Consider the following 16,777-nt stretch of genomic DNA (forward strand, 5'->3'; position numbering starts at 1 on the left):
AATGCAATGTATGGAAAGAAAAGGAGGCTACATGATAGCACCACCACTCTTCTTCCCACACCCCTAGTGTAGCCATCTTTGTCCCCTCCATAACTAACACGTCAGAGCATTACTCGGCACAAACACGGATGTGGCAAGCGAGGGAGGGGGAGAGGTGTCAGAGAAATAGGCTCTCCAAGTGGAATCTCTATCAAGGTGGTGGCACTTACATTACAGTTGGCATCATTAGTTATTGCTATCCTGGAAATAAGCAACTATAGGCATTGTCTTCCTATTCGTTTTTGGTGTATGTAAATTCCATTAAAATGGTGGTGTTACTACACGGTATCCCTTTGGGGCTGCACTTTGACATTTTATCCCGATCTGTATCCTTCAGAAAAGCTGCAGTTACATCCCTATCCGGCTGGAAATCAAGGGCCAAATTCTCTGTTGAATTTCCCAGAATTCACCAGCTTTTTCAGCTTTTGGGTAGCCAACTAGTGACAGAAATGTAGGACTAAGGCCCACCTTGTTGGTACTACAGAGGGGAAGTAGGGAGGAGTGGAAATATCAAGATCTGTGGTTCACGGTTCTGTTAGTCCTGCAGTTCTTGCTTGTCCACAAGAACTGGCTGTCTTGCCTTCTGGCTAGTTGTTTTGCTGCTGGTCCCATCTCCAGCAACGTAATGATACAGTAAAGCTCAACAAAGGCCAAACAAGGTCTGATGTTTCTTTTCCACACTTGTGGATGGAAAGGGAGCCCTGCCTTTGGCACAACTAATTTAAGCAAATAGTTTTGAAGATGTAACCAGTTTTGGAGACTATGGCTCAGATTATTCTCCCATAAAAATATGCCCTCGTTTTTGGCACCTGCACTAGCTACAGGTTCAAATCCTACCAATTACATCACTAAATTATTGATTTGCACCCACATTAGATTTGCACCCACATAGCTTTCTTAATGGTAGGATTTATGCCTGCGAAAAAAGAGAGGCCAGGCTGCCATTCTGGTCTTATAGGTGCACTGTGGATGTTGGCAGGCATTGGATAAACAATGGTGTGTACAGATCTGTAATTGCTAGCTAAACCTCTGTCTGGTACAGTACTGCTATATTGCCATTAATCTGCATTGGCTTTCATTCTGGCTGGAGGTAGTTTACAGTGACATAGCACAGTTCTGGACATCAGGTGGAGAATTGTTTTTTAGTGATGGGCCCAACTCAAAGGGCTTAGTTTGGTTAAGCCCTTAGATGCTTTTGTGAACCTATCAATGCCTTCCCCTGCCTCCTTTTCCATGCATCAGACCCTTCTTCCCTACTCCAAACTTTAAGATCTTTTCTCCTTCCACCCAGCTCCCTTCCTTTATCTCCAACTCCCTTCCCCTGGATGCTTAAAGCCTACCTTTATGATAATATTTTTATGGAGGTGAGGGAGGAGGTCTGGGGCTTGGCATTCCTCTGGGGGGCTTTGTTCGAATATTACACACACCTTCCCTGTGTCAGAGGTTTGTTCATATAAGTGATATAAGTGATAAGTTCATATTGTCAATGGATTGTTCATATAAGTGATTCCCAGAGCAGCCACAGAATTCACCAGACTTGAGGACAAAAGTGATCCTAACTGTTACAGGAGTTCTGTATCTGCATATATGCAAATAGTTAATAGATAAGGTGCTACAAAATGGTGCTCAAGAATATGTAGCATAGTTCCTGTGTTTTGTAGGACCAATAACTGCAAATGGTTTCCTCTGGTAGCTCTTTTCATCAGCTGTTAACACCAAAAATATCGCCAGACCTGCTCCGAGCCTATGATGGATTTAATCAAAGACAGGTGGCCAGTTGGGGGTAATGGAGAGAGAAGGGGACAGCACTTACATGAACTTCCTCAAATCTCAGCTAAGTTCAGGTTATGGTGCTGGAGGTTTTGAAAAAAAGTTTGGGTTGGTTCCAGGGACGGGGGAAAGAAGAACACTGCAATGGGACCCTATACTTTGTGGAGGATGAAACAAAGCCTGCTTTGCCTGTCAAGACACACATAGTCTGGACTTTGTTTTCCTAGGTATGCTAGAAAAGATCTCTCCTCCTCACCTGCCCACCAACAACTCTGTTAAACAGCAAATATTCACTAAATATTTTGCTGCTCTTCTGTTTTGCTGTCCTGGACAGCTGCCTTATCTGCCCTGTATTGTAAAGCAATCCTTGCTCATAAGAATGAATTAATGAAGATCTTGTTTCATGCTAGCTGTATACACCCATGCTTTTGCTCAGAGTCACTGGCTGTAGGGCAACTAACTTCTTTGCATCAGGGACACTTTTCTGTCTTCTCTCTTTCCCTTTTAATGCAACCAGGCTCTGTGAGTTGCAGCTTGATTCTTTAGCTCTCCATATTTTGTTCATTTTAATAGAATCTGGCTCATGCAGCAGCTGCGCTGCATCAGTCAGCTGGTGTTAAGCAGCTGTATAGCCAGTGGATCCAGCCAGTTGAGAATTCCTCCAACATGGAAAAACCCTTTGGTGGCAAAGTACCATGGCATTTTCTATGTCACAACCCTACCCAGTCCCCAGTGCAGGGGGTGTGGCCAGAAAATGGCTGCATCTGACTGATTCCCAGCACCTATTGGCTCTGGGGCAACTGGGCATAACTTAAAGCAGCCATTAGGCTTAAGGCCACCTTTGATTCCTTCCTTTCTCCAGTCCTGTGATGAGCATAGTTTGGTTGGACCAGATGATCTGGCAGAGAATGACTAAGCATTTGACAATTTAGGATGGATTTTCCAAAGTGCTCGGTATTGGCCTAACTCAGCTCCCAGTAAAGGCACTGGTGAAATGCCATTGGTTTTAGTGGGAGCAAAGTTAGGCCAATGCTGAAAATCCCAGCCTTAAACTATATAGACTGCAGGGAACGAAACAATGCTAAAAGAGACCAAACTCCCCACACTCTTTACAAAAAAACAAACAACCTCACCTACAAAAAACAACCCTTCTGCAGCCCATCAAGTGAAAATAATAATAATAATTAATAATATCTCATATATTGCTTTTCATCCATAGATCTCCAAGCGCTTTTCAGAGCTGCACATGTATCACCGTTAGTTTTAAAAATGATAAATACAAGTCTTGTGCTTGCTAAAGTGGTCTCCTGCTGTGTATGTGTGTATGTGCATTCTCTCTTGCTTTCTGTATTTTTTTCCTTGTGGGTGCTTTAGAGATAATAGCATATGTCTTCCCAGGTGTAATCTAACTGAATTATAGGATGGTGTGTCCTATTCTGTACTGTTGCTCTGCATAAGGAAAGTGATAAAATGGTGTGACTAAGAAACAAACAAAAAGAATAAATGCCTCAGATTGGGTGAAGCTACTTCGGCAGGTGAGGTATCAAGATAAAACAGCTGAGAATTCTGATGAAGGTCCTATCTGTAAATATTTGCTTGGTTATATCTTTCTAAAGAGAGAGCGGAATTGCACCTCTTGGTATCTGCCATCCTACATCACTTAGCCTTCTATGTTTGCAGAATTTTATACCTTACTGGGGGCATGTGGGAAGAAGGGAATACACTGTGAAAGGGACAATTACTGCTTAATGCTGTGGGGCAGTTAAAAAGTTTAATATTTTGGATGCTATCCTCTGGGTTACCTACAATCTTGCCATGTTGCATGGAAATTATTAGAATGGCAGGATATACCAGCCTGCTTGGCTGAAGAGGACATGGCTAGGATGTTTCAGCAGCAGTCAGAGTGTTTAACAGTAGCAGCAGGTTGATTAATTCTGATCTATACAGATACACTGGATATTGGCATGGTCATAATCTTCATTAGGCAATCTGTTTTTTCCTTTATTTTCTCTAATTGAGTGTAACTCTTTCCTCTCTTTCCCTGCAAAGCTCTTCTTTTTAAAAAGTAAAAAACAAACCTCATTAGGGAAGTTTCCTTCTTTCCTCTCCATCTTCCATGTTTGCACCTACATATATGCCTATCTGATTCTGATTCGGATGCCCTATAGTTATAGAAGGAGATCGTGACTCCTCCCTCGATTTCTTTATTCCTCTGAATTCAAAGCTTGTAACCCTTCTATCCCCACTTGTTACTCTCACACACATACTCTTTTTGCTCCTGGTATGTTTTCTGTTCCCCCACCCCCTCCCATGAGATGCTTTTTTGACTCCAGCTTTGATCACTTTGCCTGCAATGCTGACATTTGTTTAATCTTGCTAATCTGTCATGTTTGTGCATCAGTGTAAAATTAAACTATGCCAGAAAGAAAACAGAAGCCTTGCCATGCTAGCAGCTAGCTCTTGTGTTATCTTGGCAGCAAGAATGTGCATTTACTTTAAAGTCATCTTGTAGGAATGGCTCAGGTGATGACCTGACCCACAGTATGCTGCCAAACTGAGTTTAAATAGCCAAAGCACATCCAAAAGTTTTTGCACTTGGCTAACCCCAGCCCTGCTGCCCCGTGCTAATATGTTGGGAGAAAAATGAAGTACAGTACTTTGTGTGCTATTTTTTATTTTTGATCACAGGTGATGGAGGGTAAGATCTTCAGCTGGTGTACAATGGGATAGTTCTGCTAATGTAAGGAAAGCTATCCTAATGTACACCAGCTGAGGACCTGACTAGCTGACCACACTTCATACCTCGTCACTCTTGGAATGTTTTCAAACCTTTCAGTCAGTCGTTGTATATCCCCTCAATCCCCAGAACCCTGCCATTGAGTTGTATTATACGATAGTTAAATGTATCCAAAGTTTCAGCAGATATATTTCAAAGGCTCTTTATTATCTAAACTTTTATACATTGCTCCTGTTAAAATGCTCCCATCTTCTGTGACTTACTGCTAGTGCTTTTACACTATCCCCTGCTAGGAGAATCTGGGGCTGTACATTCTGAGAGTTCTTCTGCAGCCATTACTCTTCCATTAGTCCCTCTAGCAACCCGACTTGGGCAGCTCTCCAAACAGCCAGCACTCCTTCACAATTCCCTGCAGTGACACCTGGTGCGATTGGGAAACTACTTCCTCACCATGACCATTATTCCTCAGATATTTCCAACCCTGACACCTGCTTGGAGGTCCCGAGACTTCCCCCATAGTTAGACCCTACAGAAACTCTTGCTAATGTCTGAAGTAGCTATGAGCTGCCTCACAACCAGCCCAGCACTGTGGTACTATTCCATAAGACTGTTCTGGCTGGGAGGCCTTGCTCCTGAAATAGCTTTGAGAGCTCCCTTCTTGTCACCCCTCTTACAGACATTCTTACTGAGAGAAGCTGGGATTGGAATATCTCAGCTCCCTCATATCCAACACGCCTGCACCATTTTCTAGGGTGACACTGAACCCTGTCTGCAGCCTTTTCATCATACAAAAGATTGACTGATCTTTATTGTTTTCTTCCAGGCCACCCGTCTCTTCAGAAGATCAAGGTAAGATCCTGTTTTATTGATATTGATGAAGGATTAAAAATGGAACAGAAGACCAGTTAGGAAGCTGTGTTTGATAATCCCTGTGATGGAGAATAGCAACCTTGCAAAGATAACACTTTGATGTTCATATTTAGTTCATCTGTGACTTCAAATTCATATCGGTTAAAGTTCAATGTAGTAAAAGCCAAGTCTGTGTTTAGGTTTTTACCCCAAATTCTGCAAAATGAATTTTGCTCAACTAAACTTGAGGCACTAAAAGCATTTGCAGTGTGATTCATGTACCTCATCACCACTGGGGCTCAGCCTAGGGGAAGAAATGTACACGCTCAAAAGAATTTGCATGGGTTAGGTGATGCTAAACTATTATGACTGTTAGGGGAGAGGCAGCATACACTAGAAGGTGAAGAGAATGAGTACATTTGGTTTTTGCTTTCAAGCTAGTTTGGACTACCACTAAAACCAGTTTGGTGGTCTTGTATGTTTGTTCTGTCAGAACACCTATGGATTTTAGCCCAATTGATGGTTTCCACATGTAAGAATCCAAGGTTAGTTGCAGATGAAGATACATTCATTAATAGAGTTGCATGGGAACCCAGGACTGGAATAAGGGGATGTTGCAGGTCAGAAATGAAGTGCATTGGCAGAGCTGCATGGGAGATCAGGAATGGAACAGAAAGAAGTGTTACAGGCTAGGAATTAAGTTCATTGGTAACTTGTGGGGTTACAGGAATAATGTCAGTTAGCACCAACTACTGGATTCTAGCCAGTGCTGCCTGAAAAAGAACTGTATTGTTTATTAGTTAAATTAATTGATTGAAGACTGATTCTCAGATACATAAGGGCTTCTTTACGCAGTTCTGACAGTGTAAAGGGCCCTTGAAGTGGGAATAAATTACCAGTGCCAGATTCATGAAAAGGGGCCTTAATCTAAATAAGAATCAGGCTGTCTGTGTGTTTGTAGTTCTATTTTAAGCCAGTACTAAACAATATGGAGATGGAACTTCCATATCCCTATTTAGAAAGTGTAAAAGAGCCACTGAATGTCAGTCTTTATCCATATTTTTGACATTCTAACAGAGTTGGTTTATTGTGTCGCATTGCATTACATTATGATTTCATATGCAAAATCATGCATGCTACTGCACCCACAAAACCACTATGTAATTCCATGCATTTAGTGTCATGCTCAAACAGAACTTAATCTCTCCTGTTCTATCCTGAAAATATTTGGCAAATAAAGTAGTTACCGGGGTGACATCATTTGCTGAATTACCTCGGGAGATTTGTACACAATCTTGGGGCACAAATGAAGTGAGTTTGGTAGTTTTCTCTGCCTGCCAGTGCATATACTTCATAAGATAACCACGCCATTTCCCACAGTGCAGGACAAGTGTTAGTCACTGCTCAACAAAGGCCCAGGACTGGAGTAGTAAGGAGTGTTGCAGGTCAAGGCTGAGTGCATTGAGAGAGTTGTGGGAAGGTTAGATTTGAGAGGCATTGACTCAGTGTTGTGAGGGCCCACAACTGTAATTAACAAGGGATTTTGCAGGGCACCGTTGAAATGCATTGGCAAAACAGTATGAGGAAACCTTGTATAGCACCCAGCTGCACTGTACTTGGTTCTAGGCAGAACTCTTAAATCCAGCAAATGCCAATAAATTGACACACGGCCACAAATAAGCAGGGCCGGCTCTAACTTTTTTTTGCTGCCCCAAGCAGCAAAAACAAGCGCCACCCTGCCATAACACACCCCCCCTCAGCGCCGCCCCGCCCTGCCGAAACACCCCCCCACCGAGCGCCGCGCTGCCGAACCCCCCCCACCGAGCACCGCGCCGCCGAACAGCCCCCGCCGCACTGCCAAACACCCCCCACCGAGCTGCTGAACCCCCCCTGCACGGAGCGCCGCCGAACACCCCCCGCCGAGCTCTGCGCTGCCGAACAGCCCCGAGCGCCGCACTGCCGAACACGCTCGCCCCCTGCGGAGCGCCGCCAAAACCCCCCCCACCCCCGCGCGGAGCACCGCCGAACACCCCCTGCAGAGCGCCGCGCTGCTGAACCCCTCCCTGGGGAGCACTGTGCCGCCGAACACCCCCCACCGAGTGCTGTGCCGCGCTGTCCCCCGCCACCCCAAGATTGGCCGCCCCTTACCAGGTGCCGCCCCAAGCACGTGCTTGGTTGGCTGGTGCCTGGAGCCGCCCCTGCAAATAAGTGTTAAAAATCTCCTTCATCTTCTTGAAATGACATCCCAATAAAGAAAGTGCCCCCTCTTCCCTTCCCCACCACTCAAGCTGGGAGTATTGGAGCCTTGCAAAATTTGAACACCATCCCCCTACTCCCCAATGCTCAGGAGAAACATTACATTTTAATATGGTGTTCTGGGATCTGGTCTTGAACTACTTGTCAGTGATAAGCTCATCAATGATTAATTGCACTTGCTTATAGGTTTTCCTTGCATTTACTCTATTAATGGAGCAACAGACATTGTATGGTCTGTTTCTTTATGATCTTCTAAACTTTAATCTCTAATAGTTCCCCCTTTCCTAACTCATTCTTTTCTCCTTTCACTGTTTTTATTGTTTCCTTCTTCCCACAAATACCTCTCACCTGTGCCTATGTGATCAGGGTACAAGTCTTCATTTTGATCAGTATCCTTAAACACTCCAAAAATTTAAAAAGCCTGCTTTGAAATGGAGCATTAAAGCCCCCCACACGCTTAACTAGTTAGCCTCTGCCTATCATATCATGGTTTTTACAAGGTTCTGTGTGGTGGAAGTGGAATATCTATTTGAATTTGTCAACACGAAGCAATGGAGTAAGTTTAGCTTATCCGCATCTTGCTTGAAGCACAACAGAATTTTTATGCTCTGTTGCCGCTTTGGAGGAGAGGCTGGATGCCCTGGACACACACTTAACTCACTGTACAGTCCTAAATGTATCAAATATTGGAAGGCTCCCAAGTGGAATAACAGAGATGATGTAACTTTATAAAAGCCATAAATTCAGAGCCAAGGTTGCCATTCAAAACCCATTGTGGCTAAGTATTGCAGCACCATAGTAGGTAAGATTACTCACTACTCTGAGAACCCTTTTCTAAACAGTGACTGTGGGAGGGTCAAGGACAGAGTTTAATCCCTTCACTCTGTATTCTCTGGCCTTTATGATTTTATTTCAGACATTGAGAGGTATATTTTCACTAAAGTGGGATTCCAGGATTTAGCTGTGTGACTCTCTTTCTTAATAGTCAGCACTCAGCTATATGCCCATTCATCATGTTGAAAATATACCTCTCAACAGTGCTTTAATGCTGTTTCTTTTAATAACCCGATAATGTTTTGAGTTACACAGTGGGGCTTGATCAGTTTCAGAAATGTGTTAACGGGAATGGTAACATAAAGTATGGGCCCAATTTTAAAAGTAGGGGGCAATACTTAAATTTCTCCCCTTTGCATAATCCTGCATCTCCCTAGCACCTTGGTCACTTTCTAGTAGTACCTCAGAACTGGCTTTCTGATGGCATTGCTTCTTGACTGTTACTGAGATGAGGTGCTGTCTTTGGTGTGATCCATCTCCTGTTTTTACTTCACATTTTGCCTCTGATCTCTTCTTTCCCTCTTTAATTTCCATTCTTATTTTCTTTCCCACTATTTTCCTTGGTACCTCATGTCTTTGCCATCCTTCCACCTCCTCACTGCCATTTCTGTCCTTTACTTGTCCTTTCCCTTGGTGATCTATTCCATTCTAGTCTGTATAGATTCTTGTACCATCCTCCTCACTTTGGCATTTGTGTCCTCCTCCATCCCCACATTAAATGATTATAGCATGAGTTTCAAGCAGAAGTTCTAGTGTCTGTACTATTACAGAAGTGCTACCAGTATCTAGTACTGAATGCAAGTAGCACTTCTATTAATCCCTACTAGGACAATGCATCATGCTGTCTTCAAAGGGAGTGGGGATAAAGCACCATCAGTCTGGAACTGTGCATCCAATGAACACACAATGCTCCTTGTTGTGGACGCATGTTAAAGGCACCTTTATCAGCTACAACATAGGACCATTTAGTTCTTGACCCAGAAAGGGAAACAGTGGCTTGCAATAAAAGTGCCTCCTTAAGATCTTGCAAGGGACTGCACAACCGCTGTAGGAGTCTGACACGCATATTTGAACCATACACTTTGTTTTCCTATTTTAAAAAAAAGCCAGGTGACTGTTCTTACTCCCAGGCTATAGAGTCATTCTCATGTTTGTGCTCTCTCTTTGTCCCAGATGACTCTGAGAGAGAGACTGACTCACTCTATAGTCTGGTGGTCACAGCACTCACCTGGGAGGTGGGAGACCCAGGATCCATTCCCCCTGCTCTGGGGACTCTATCCAGAGTGCAATAGCTTCAACAGGAGAGACTGAGGGAGCCCCAATCAGAATATCCCATAGCTCAGTGGTTAGGGCATGCACCTGACCAGCTGACCAATCCCTCTTCAAATCCCTTCTCCCTCTTAGGTGGGTGGGAGACTTATCAGGGTCTCCCACATCCCAGGTGAGTGCTCTAGCCACTGGGCTAAAAGTTATGAGGGAGGTCCTGTTGCTGCTGCTTTGTGTGAACTCACCTGAGGGGACCAATCTGGTTGGCAGCCTCTGAGCACGTTTATTGTATTGGGCCCATCCCACAATGTAGGTGTCTGAACACCTGTCTTCCCCTGGTTTGTGAATCGCTCTGGGGCTTAGGTGGGAGATAGGTGTCTGAGTGCCTAGAGTGAGGTGCTGTGCGCATGCCCAGAGCCAGAAACATAGGCACCTAGGGAACTTTTACTGCAAAAATGTAGGCACCGAGTGAGTTTAGGTGCCTACAGAGTTCTGTGGGAGTTTTGCATATCACAGTAGTTCCAAAACTGGGACTTAGGCACCTATCTCCTTTGGTGCACTCAGGCCCAACGCTGTTTAGTCACTATCCACCTGAGTCAAATTTTGACATGGAGATGACAAGTTTTGTATCCCAGTAATTGTCCCTTCATTTAGTTACCCCTATTGTTGCTCAATCCTTGAAAATTGTGCTTTGCCTTTTTTTCTTTTAGTAGGCATGACAACACATTCTTTGCTGCACCAGCAGCATTTCCAGTGAGCTATTATTTTGAAGTTCACCCTCTTTTCTTGGGAGTAGGTTCTGCGTCCACAAGGGAATAGGACATAAATGGGAAATTAATTAAGATGAGAACAATAGATTGAAAAGAGTTTGGAGCCAGTTTTCTTAATGCACTCTAATAATTATTTGTGAAGAGAGAAGATAGAGGATGATTTTCTGTTTGGAAAGGCATATGGAGACACTAAAAAAAAAAAAACTTTAATACCCTGGCAGGAGTTTGTTTTTAGTATCTCCCGATCTGGACTTGCTGTCCGCAGTGTTTTCAGGCTGGCTGATGCTGAGTCATTTAATGCTGCTTGTAACAGGGTAGCATCCCCTTAAGGGCTGTCTAGTCAACCCTGATTATAGAATGAGGCATACCTAGAAGAGATCGTTGTGCTTCCCCTATAAAGAGCAGCAGGAGGCTGCAATGAAGGTGAGAGGAGGAATAATAAAAATAATTAATAATAAATAAAAAATAATAATGATGCTCAAGGAGATCTCTAAGAGTGAGCAGGCTTTAGAAGAGAGTCAGGACTGAGACTCCAGCCAGACAGGGCCTAGGAAGGGCCTGCCAAAGCAGGAAAGGCCCTAGACAGAAATGCCTACGAGGAGGAGGAGAAACCTTTGGTTTGTGTGGACTTTTGGATGGACTTTATTTTGAACGTTTGTTAATTTAATAAAGCAGAACATAAGAAGGGATGGGAGTGGACAAAAGTGTTTTTTGAATTTACCGAACAGTCCAAGTGGGGACACTGAGGCAGGCTACCTGTAGTGAGACCTTAGGCCATTAGGGGGTGCATGGGAGGTGGCTGGCCCTTCTACATGTTAGGAGTGTAGTGGATTTTTAACAATAGGTCTTTGAATTAGTGTCTAGTTGAATAACCTGGATGCTTTTAGAAAGAGTTGCAAGATGTACCTATTTCCCCAGGCCTTCCCAACTGCCCCTATGCCTGAAAGACAGCAGGTGCTGCCTCCCAGGGATGGTGTCAGTACTGTAGAGAAGTGATGCAGAATGCAGTGTGGGCACCAGCACCGTCAAATGAAAGAAGCTTCCCGAACTATAGAGAAAGTAGATCCTCTCAGTGGCATCTCACTGAGGCTTTAGGAGGTAATGAAGAACCTCCTGGAAAAGCAGGGGTTTATTGGGGGGGGGGAGGGGAAGGTACTGAAGAACACCCCAACACTCCCCACCCTCATCCTAGACATGTCTACACTGCATCTGGGAGCGAGCCTCCTGGCCCGGGTCTACAGACTTGTGCTTCCTGGGCCTGTGCTAGCATGTTAAAAATAGCTGCGCTCCAACTCAAGGCAGAACATCAAAGCAATGTCTGCACAACTATTTTTAGCAGGCTAGAGTGAGCCCCAAAAGCCCCACGGTGGACCGAGGCTGGGAGGTTCCCAGATGCAGTGTAGACATATTCACTGAGGCCTGGGTGGGGGCTGGGCTGAAGAGGTTCCCAATAGTGCTTGCACGGTGGGAAGGGGGTGAAAAGCTCGTGGTTGATTTATATCCAGGAAAAGCAGGCAGTTATGCAGAGGATTCTGCATATAGCTATTGTGGGAGGGAGGAAGGGAAGATGTGATTGATTTTTCTCTTGAGGGTTAGCAGATTGAATTGATTTCTGCAGGAGCAGGAATGGGGATGGGGCATCGTTAAGTTGATTTACTGATTGAGTCTGTTTGAGTCAATATGTTGTTTGGCTGGGATATTTTTTGCTTTTGGGGGTTGCATCTGTGACTTTGAATTGACATATCAAAACAATCCCTCTTCAGAGCAACAAATCAGTTCAGGCTAGGGTCTCCATTCAGGCAAATCTTTACCCCTTTCCTCAGGCCTTGGGAAAGAGACGCCTGCCACCTGGTTCTTCACCCACCTCACCGTATCTCAGGGGGACCTGCAAGGAGATTCTTCACCCTCCCCCTAGCACAGGCCTCCAGGCAAGAGGGCCCATTGCCAACAAGTTCTTCAGTGCCCTCCTCAGGCCTTGGTCAGGGTGGAGGGGGTCTGCTGGGAGGTTCTCCAACGGCTTCCACAGGCTGCTATGGGGTTACGGATTTCTGGGAGGATCTTCTTGCCTCAGGCAGGGGTAGATTCTTCCTTTCCCTGGGGTCAGCATCCACAGTCCGTTTTTGGCTATTCTTCAATGCATCCCAGAACATAAAGCAAGTTGTTAGAAACCTGTCACTGTTCCTGATATCTTCGTATCCCTGTGGGCCCATCCAAGCCTGAGCTTCACTCATTGGGCACCCCAAGTTTGGTGTTAGTGTGCAAAGGGATGTTCGCTTCAGGAATTCTGCTCCACTTTTAACTCTCCTGGTCACATTGAGCAGAGAGTTGTGTAAAGAAATAAAATAAAATCCCAAACCTCTTAGTGCTGGTAAAACTGGGCTGGGGGCAGGGAGGGAAGAGAGAGGAAAAGCTGTGCTTTGAATGCCAAATACTCTCAAAAGAGCGATCAATGGTTTCACACAGCTCCTACTGAGAGGCTGTAGACTTCAGGGTGAAGTCGCAGCCATTCACATAGCAACAAATTAAGATGTCTTGGAATGCTTTCTCTGAACAAATCAAAGAGAGCACGGCAGGGGAGGCTCCTGACTGCAGGTATTTATTTTGATTAATTAACCACTTAGGGAAGAAAGCGCTCATATATATTGTTCTGAAAGTGTGTCCCTGGCCAGCCCCAATCGTCTGTTGCTTGGGGAATCAGAGTTCAGAAGTTGAGCTTATTCCTTAATTCTCCAGCTCAACAGAGGCTGGGATTGTACCTGTAGCAGGAGGAAGGGCCTCACATCGCTCTGTTGGGGCCCCTTGCAGCTGGCTTACGAGTAGTATTGATCTTTCTTAAGTATTTCCAAGGTGCTTCTCATAGAATCCTATATAGATTCATATAGAGGGATGGAGGGCCAAGAGGGAGACATGGGTAGCCTTTCTGAGAAGGCAGGTCAGGCCTGGTGAGTATAAGGCCTCAGAGTGAGGAGTAAAAGAGAAAAATGGAGGTAATTTCCCAAATATGGCTTATTTCTTCATCACAGAAGCAAGTATATGACCAAGGCACACATTGTCAGAGTGAGAGAATATCCAGATCTAAGCAGAACTCAGTGATGGAAAGTCCTTAACACGTGGATTTTTTTTTTTTTGTCGCTCTTTCTGACAGTGAGAAGTGCCTCTGCTTAGGATCCGATCACAGTGCCAATGTAAAAAAAAAAAAAAAAAAAAAAAAAATCAACAGGCCTGCAAAAAATTAAATGCTTGAACTGGTTTGCAAATTGTTTAGGGTCATATTCTCTACTGATGAACAGTTACTCACTGAGTATTGACAGGCAGAATCTATGCACAGCAGGGCCAGAGTTCGCGTTGCAAAGGCCTCTGGGGAAAAGAGAGAAGAGCGGCCTCTAACTTCAGTAGGACTGCTTGTGTGAGCAATTGCCCGCTGATGTGAGTAAGGGGGGGGAATGGTCTGGCCCTTAACTTTCTTTGCTTTCTGTCTTTTTTTTTTTTTTAAATAAAAAATGCCATTGTTTAATTATTCTGCTTAATGTTCTCCCCTTGCCAAAGTAATGCCATTCTGACAAAGTGCCTGGATTTAGCTAGCTAAAATCCTCCTGGTCTGCATTCTGGCTTGGTCAGCAACATTTTCCTCCATTTCATCACTCCTGAAAGTAACATTAATTGTTCCTGTCTTGGTTTAAAAAACAAATAGCTTTCTAGGATACAGTGAAGATGCCAGCCAGATGGTACTGTCTCTATCTGCAACTGTTCTTTGTTTCTTGGACCATTTACACAGAAGGTCCTTCTCCTTCATGGTCATCCCTTCCTTTGCAAAGCTGTTTGGAATTGCCCCATGCAAGAAGGGAAAGCATCACCTCACCATCAGCCGGTCAAGTACTTCCATTCCTCAGCCATCCCTACACTCTGATCTCAACACCAGCTGTGCTCTACAGGAGCGTTCCAGGACAGATTCTCATTTACACAAGGTCCCTTTACACTGCTCTGGCAGTGTAAATGGGTCTTAAAATGGGTGTAAATATAATTCATAACCATTTTAAGACCCTTTTATACTGCCAGAGAGGTGAAAAGGGGCCTTGGTATAAATGAGAATCTGGCCCTGCAGTTGTACAGCAAATGTGTGTGGCAGGATAGTGGTTGTTTTTTATTACCTCCCTATTCTAAGCAAAGGGCTTGATGCAGTCTCATGTTTGAAGCTAAAATGTTAAAAGGAAAAAGATTTCTGATACGTATGTAACCCTTCTGCCCATCTAAGTTGGCAGCAACAAGGGCCGGGTTCTATATCTAGGGGTTCCGTTTCAATAACGCAATGCAAAACCGGCTCGAGCCCCCACCCAGTGACCTGGGACAATTACATACCACCCCCTGGGTGCCTCTAAGGGTAGGTCTACACTTACCCGGTAGTTCGGCGGCAAGCAAATTGAACTTCTGGGTTCGACTTATCGCGTCTTGTCTGGACGCGATAAGTCGAACCCGGAAGTGCTCGCCGTCGACTGCGGTACTCCAGCTCGACGAGAGGAGTACACGAAGTCGACGGGGGAGCCTGCCTGCCGTGTCTGGACGGAGGTAAGTTCGAACTAAGGTACTTCGAACTTCAGCTATGTTATTCACGTAGCTGAAGTTGCGTACCTTAGTTCGAATTGGGGGGTTAGTGTAGACCTGCCCTTAGAGGCAATACTTCCCCTCTCGCAAGCATGGAGTCTGAGTGTAGCAGAAAATGTTTAATAACATGAGGTAAACAACATCAGCATTAAATTGGAAAAACAGGATTCATAACACAAACCATGAGCAAAAAAACCCCACCCCAGCAAATTGGGCTGTGTCCTTTCCCTTTGGTTCTTGAATCCAGCAACCCAGAAATCACCCAGAGTCCCCAAAGTCCAACACCCCCAAAGTCTCTTGGGTCCAGCAACCACCCAAAGTCCCAAAAGGCCAACAACCCCCAAAGTCTCTGTCCCTGGTCAGTGCAGCCCCAGAGTAAAAGGGGGGCACGCAGGGTGTTAAGGGGCACCTTACGTGATCCGAGGCCAGCCGTCTCTCCGTGGGGTTCCGCTGCAGCCTTCACCACAAGCCAGTCCACTTCCTACCGTCCCACGAACCGCTCCGCTCTACAAGCTGCTCCGCTCCGCGACCTGTGAGCCGCTCCAGCTGTCCCCGCAAACAGCTCCGCTTGCCATTCCTTGGGCCGCTCCAACCGTCCCCGCAAGGCTCCGCGCCGCTCGCTGCTCCTCCAGTTGTCCCCACAAATTGCTCCGCCAGCTGCTTAGCAATATAGCTTCAGGCTCCCCCACTAGTTAACACAGCACTTAATAACTTTAACTCTTTTGTGATTTCAGCTCTTAGTGATTTCAGCTCAGAGTAGGGGAGCCCCAGTGCTGGTGCACCATTGGCCCAAAGTGAATTCAGCTCAGCAGCCTGTAACTAGACTCCTAATGGAATCAAAGTTAGCTCTGACATTCAACAGTGGAGAGAGGAGGTGGGGCAATTGGTGTTTCAAGCCCTCGGGGGGGGGGGGGGCATACCATCAGGTACAAATACCTGTCCCCATCCTCTCTCAATTCACTGGGTTTTGTAACCCATGCCCCTTGTCAAGCAAGTGCTACTTAGGTAATGGTGAAGGACTCACTCAGTCCTTCTGTCATACAACAGTTCCACTGGCCTTGATTCACAGAATCAGGGTAACAAAACTTTATTCTTCCTACCCCAATAACAGAGAAACTGGGGATCCCACACCAGCCAAAGTAACCACTTTCAGTTGCTGTTGTTTCATGCCAGGCGAGTGGGTGTGCCTATGCAAACAAGATCAGCCCCTGGAGTTCTTTTCCACACTCGCCATAATTCACCACCAGATGTCAGGGTACAGCTCATCCTGACTCTGCTTACACGTATTTATAACTACATTGAGCAATCGATACTTTTTACATATTAAAAGTCTTGTATTATTCTCAAATTAGTTGGCAGATGCACTGAAGCCTGTGTGTTAGCCCTTGCCTTTAAATTGCTTATGAAGATGATGGTTTCTTACCTAAGAGGCAGCCACAAACATTGATGAGAAATTTATACCATTGTGTGCAATCCAAGTTGCAGATCTTATTAAAACAGGACTTAGTCACAGGACTGACAAACTGCAGAAGTAGAATGTGCATATGTACTCATTTGCATGTATAAATGGGTTAAGTCAGACATGCTATTTTACAGGATTTACATATAAAAATGGCTGCTTTGTGCATGGATGTTTTTTGTTTGAACAATTATAAAG

General features: G+C 45.0%; 1 protein-coding gene across 2 annotated transcripts in view; it reads left to right on the forward strand.

Annotated features, from left to right (window-relative positions):
• DGKI (diacylglycerol kinase iota) overlaps positions 1-16,777 on the forward strand; it is a 309,310-nt gene that overhangs the window by 266,938 nt on the left and 25,595 nt on the right. For both annotated transcript variants that reach the window (XM_065403383.1, XM_065403389.1), the window contains one exon: positions 5,370-5,395. In XM_065403383.1, coding sequence (XP_065259455.1) covers positions 5,370-5,395 — 26 coding nt within the window. The remainder of the gene's footprint in view (positions 1-5,369; positions 5,396-16,777) is intronic.

This window comes from Emys orbicularis, chromosome 1, assembly GCF_028017835.1.
Source record: "Emys orbicularis isolate rEmyOrb1 chromosome 1, rEmyOrb1.hap1, whole genome shotgun sequence".
Classification (NCBI taxonomy): Eukaryota; Metazoa; Chordata; order Testudines; family Emydidae; genus Emys; species Emys orbicularis.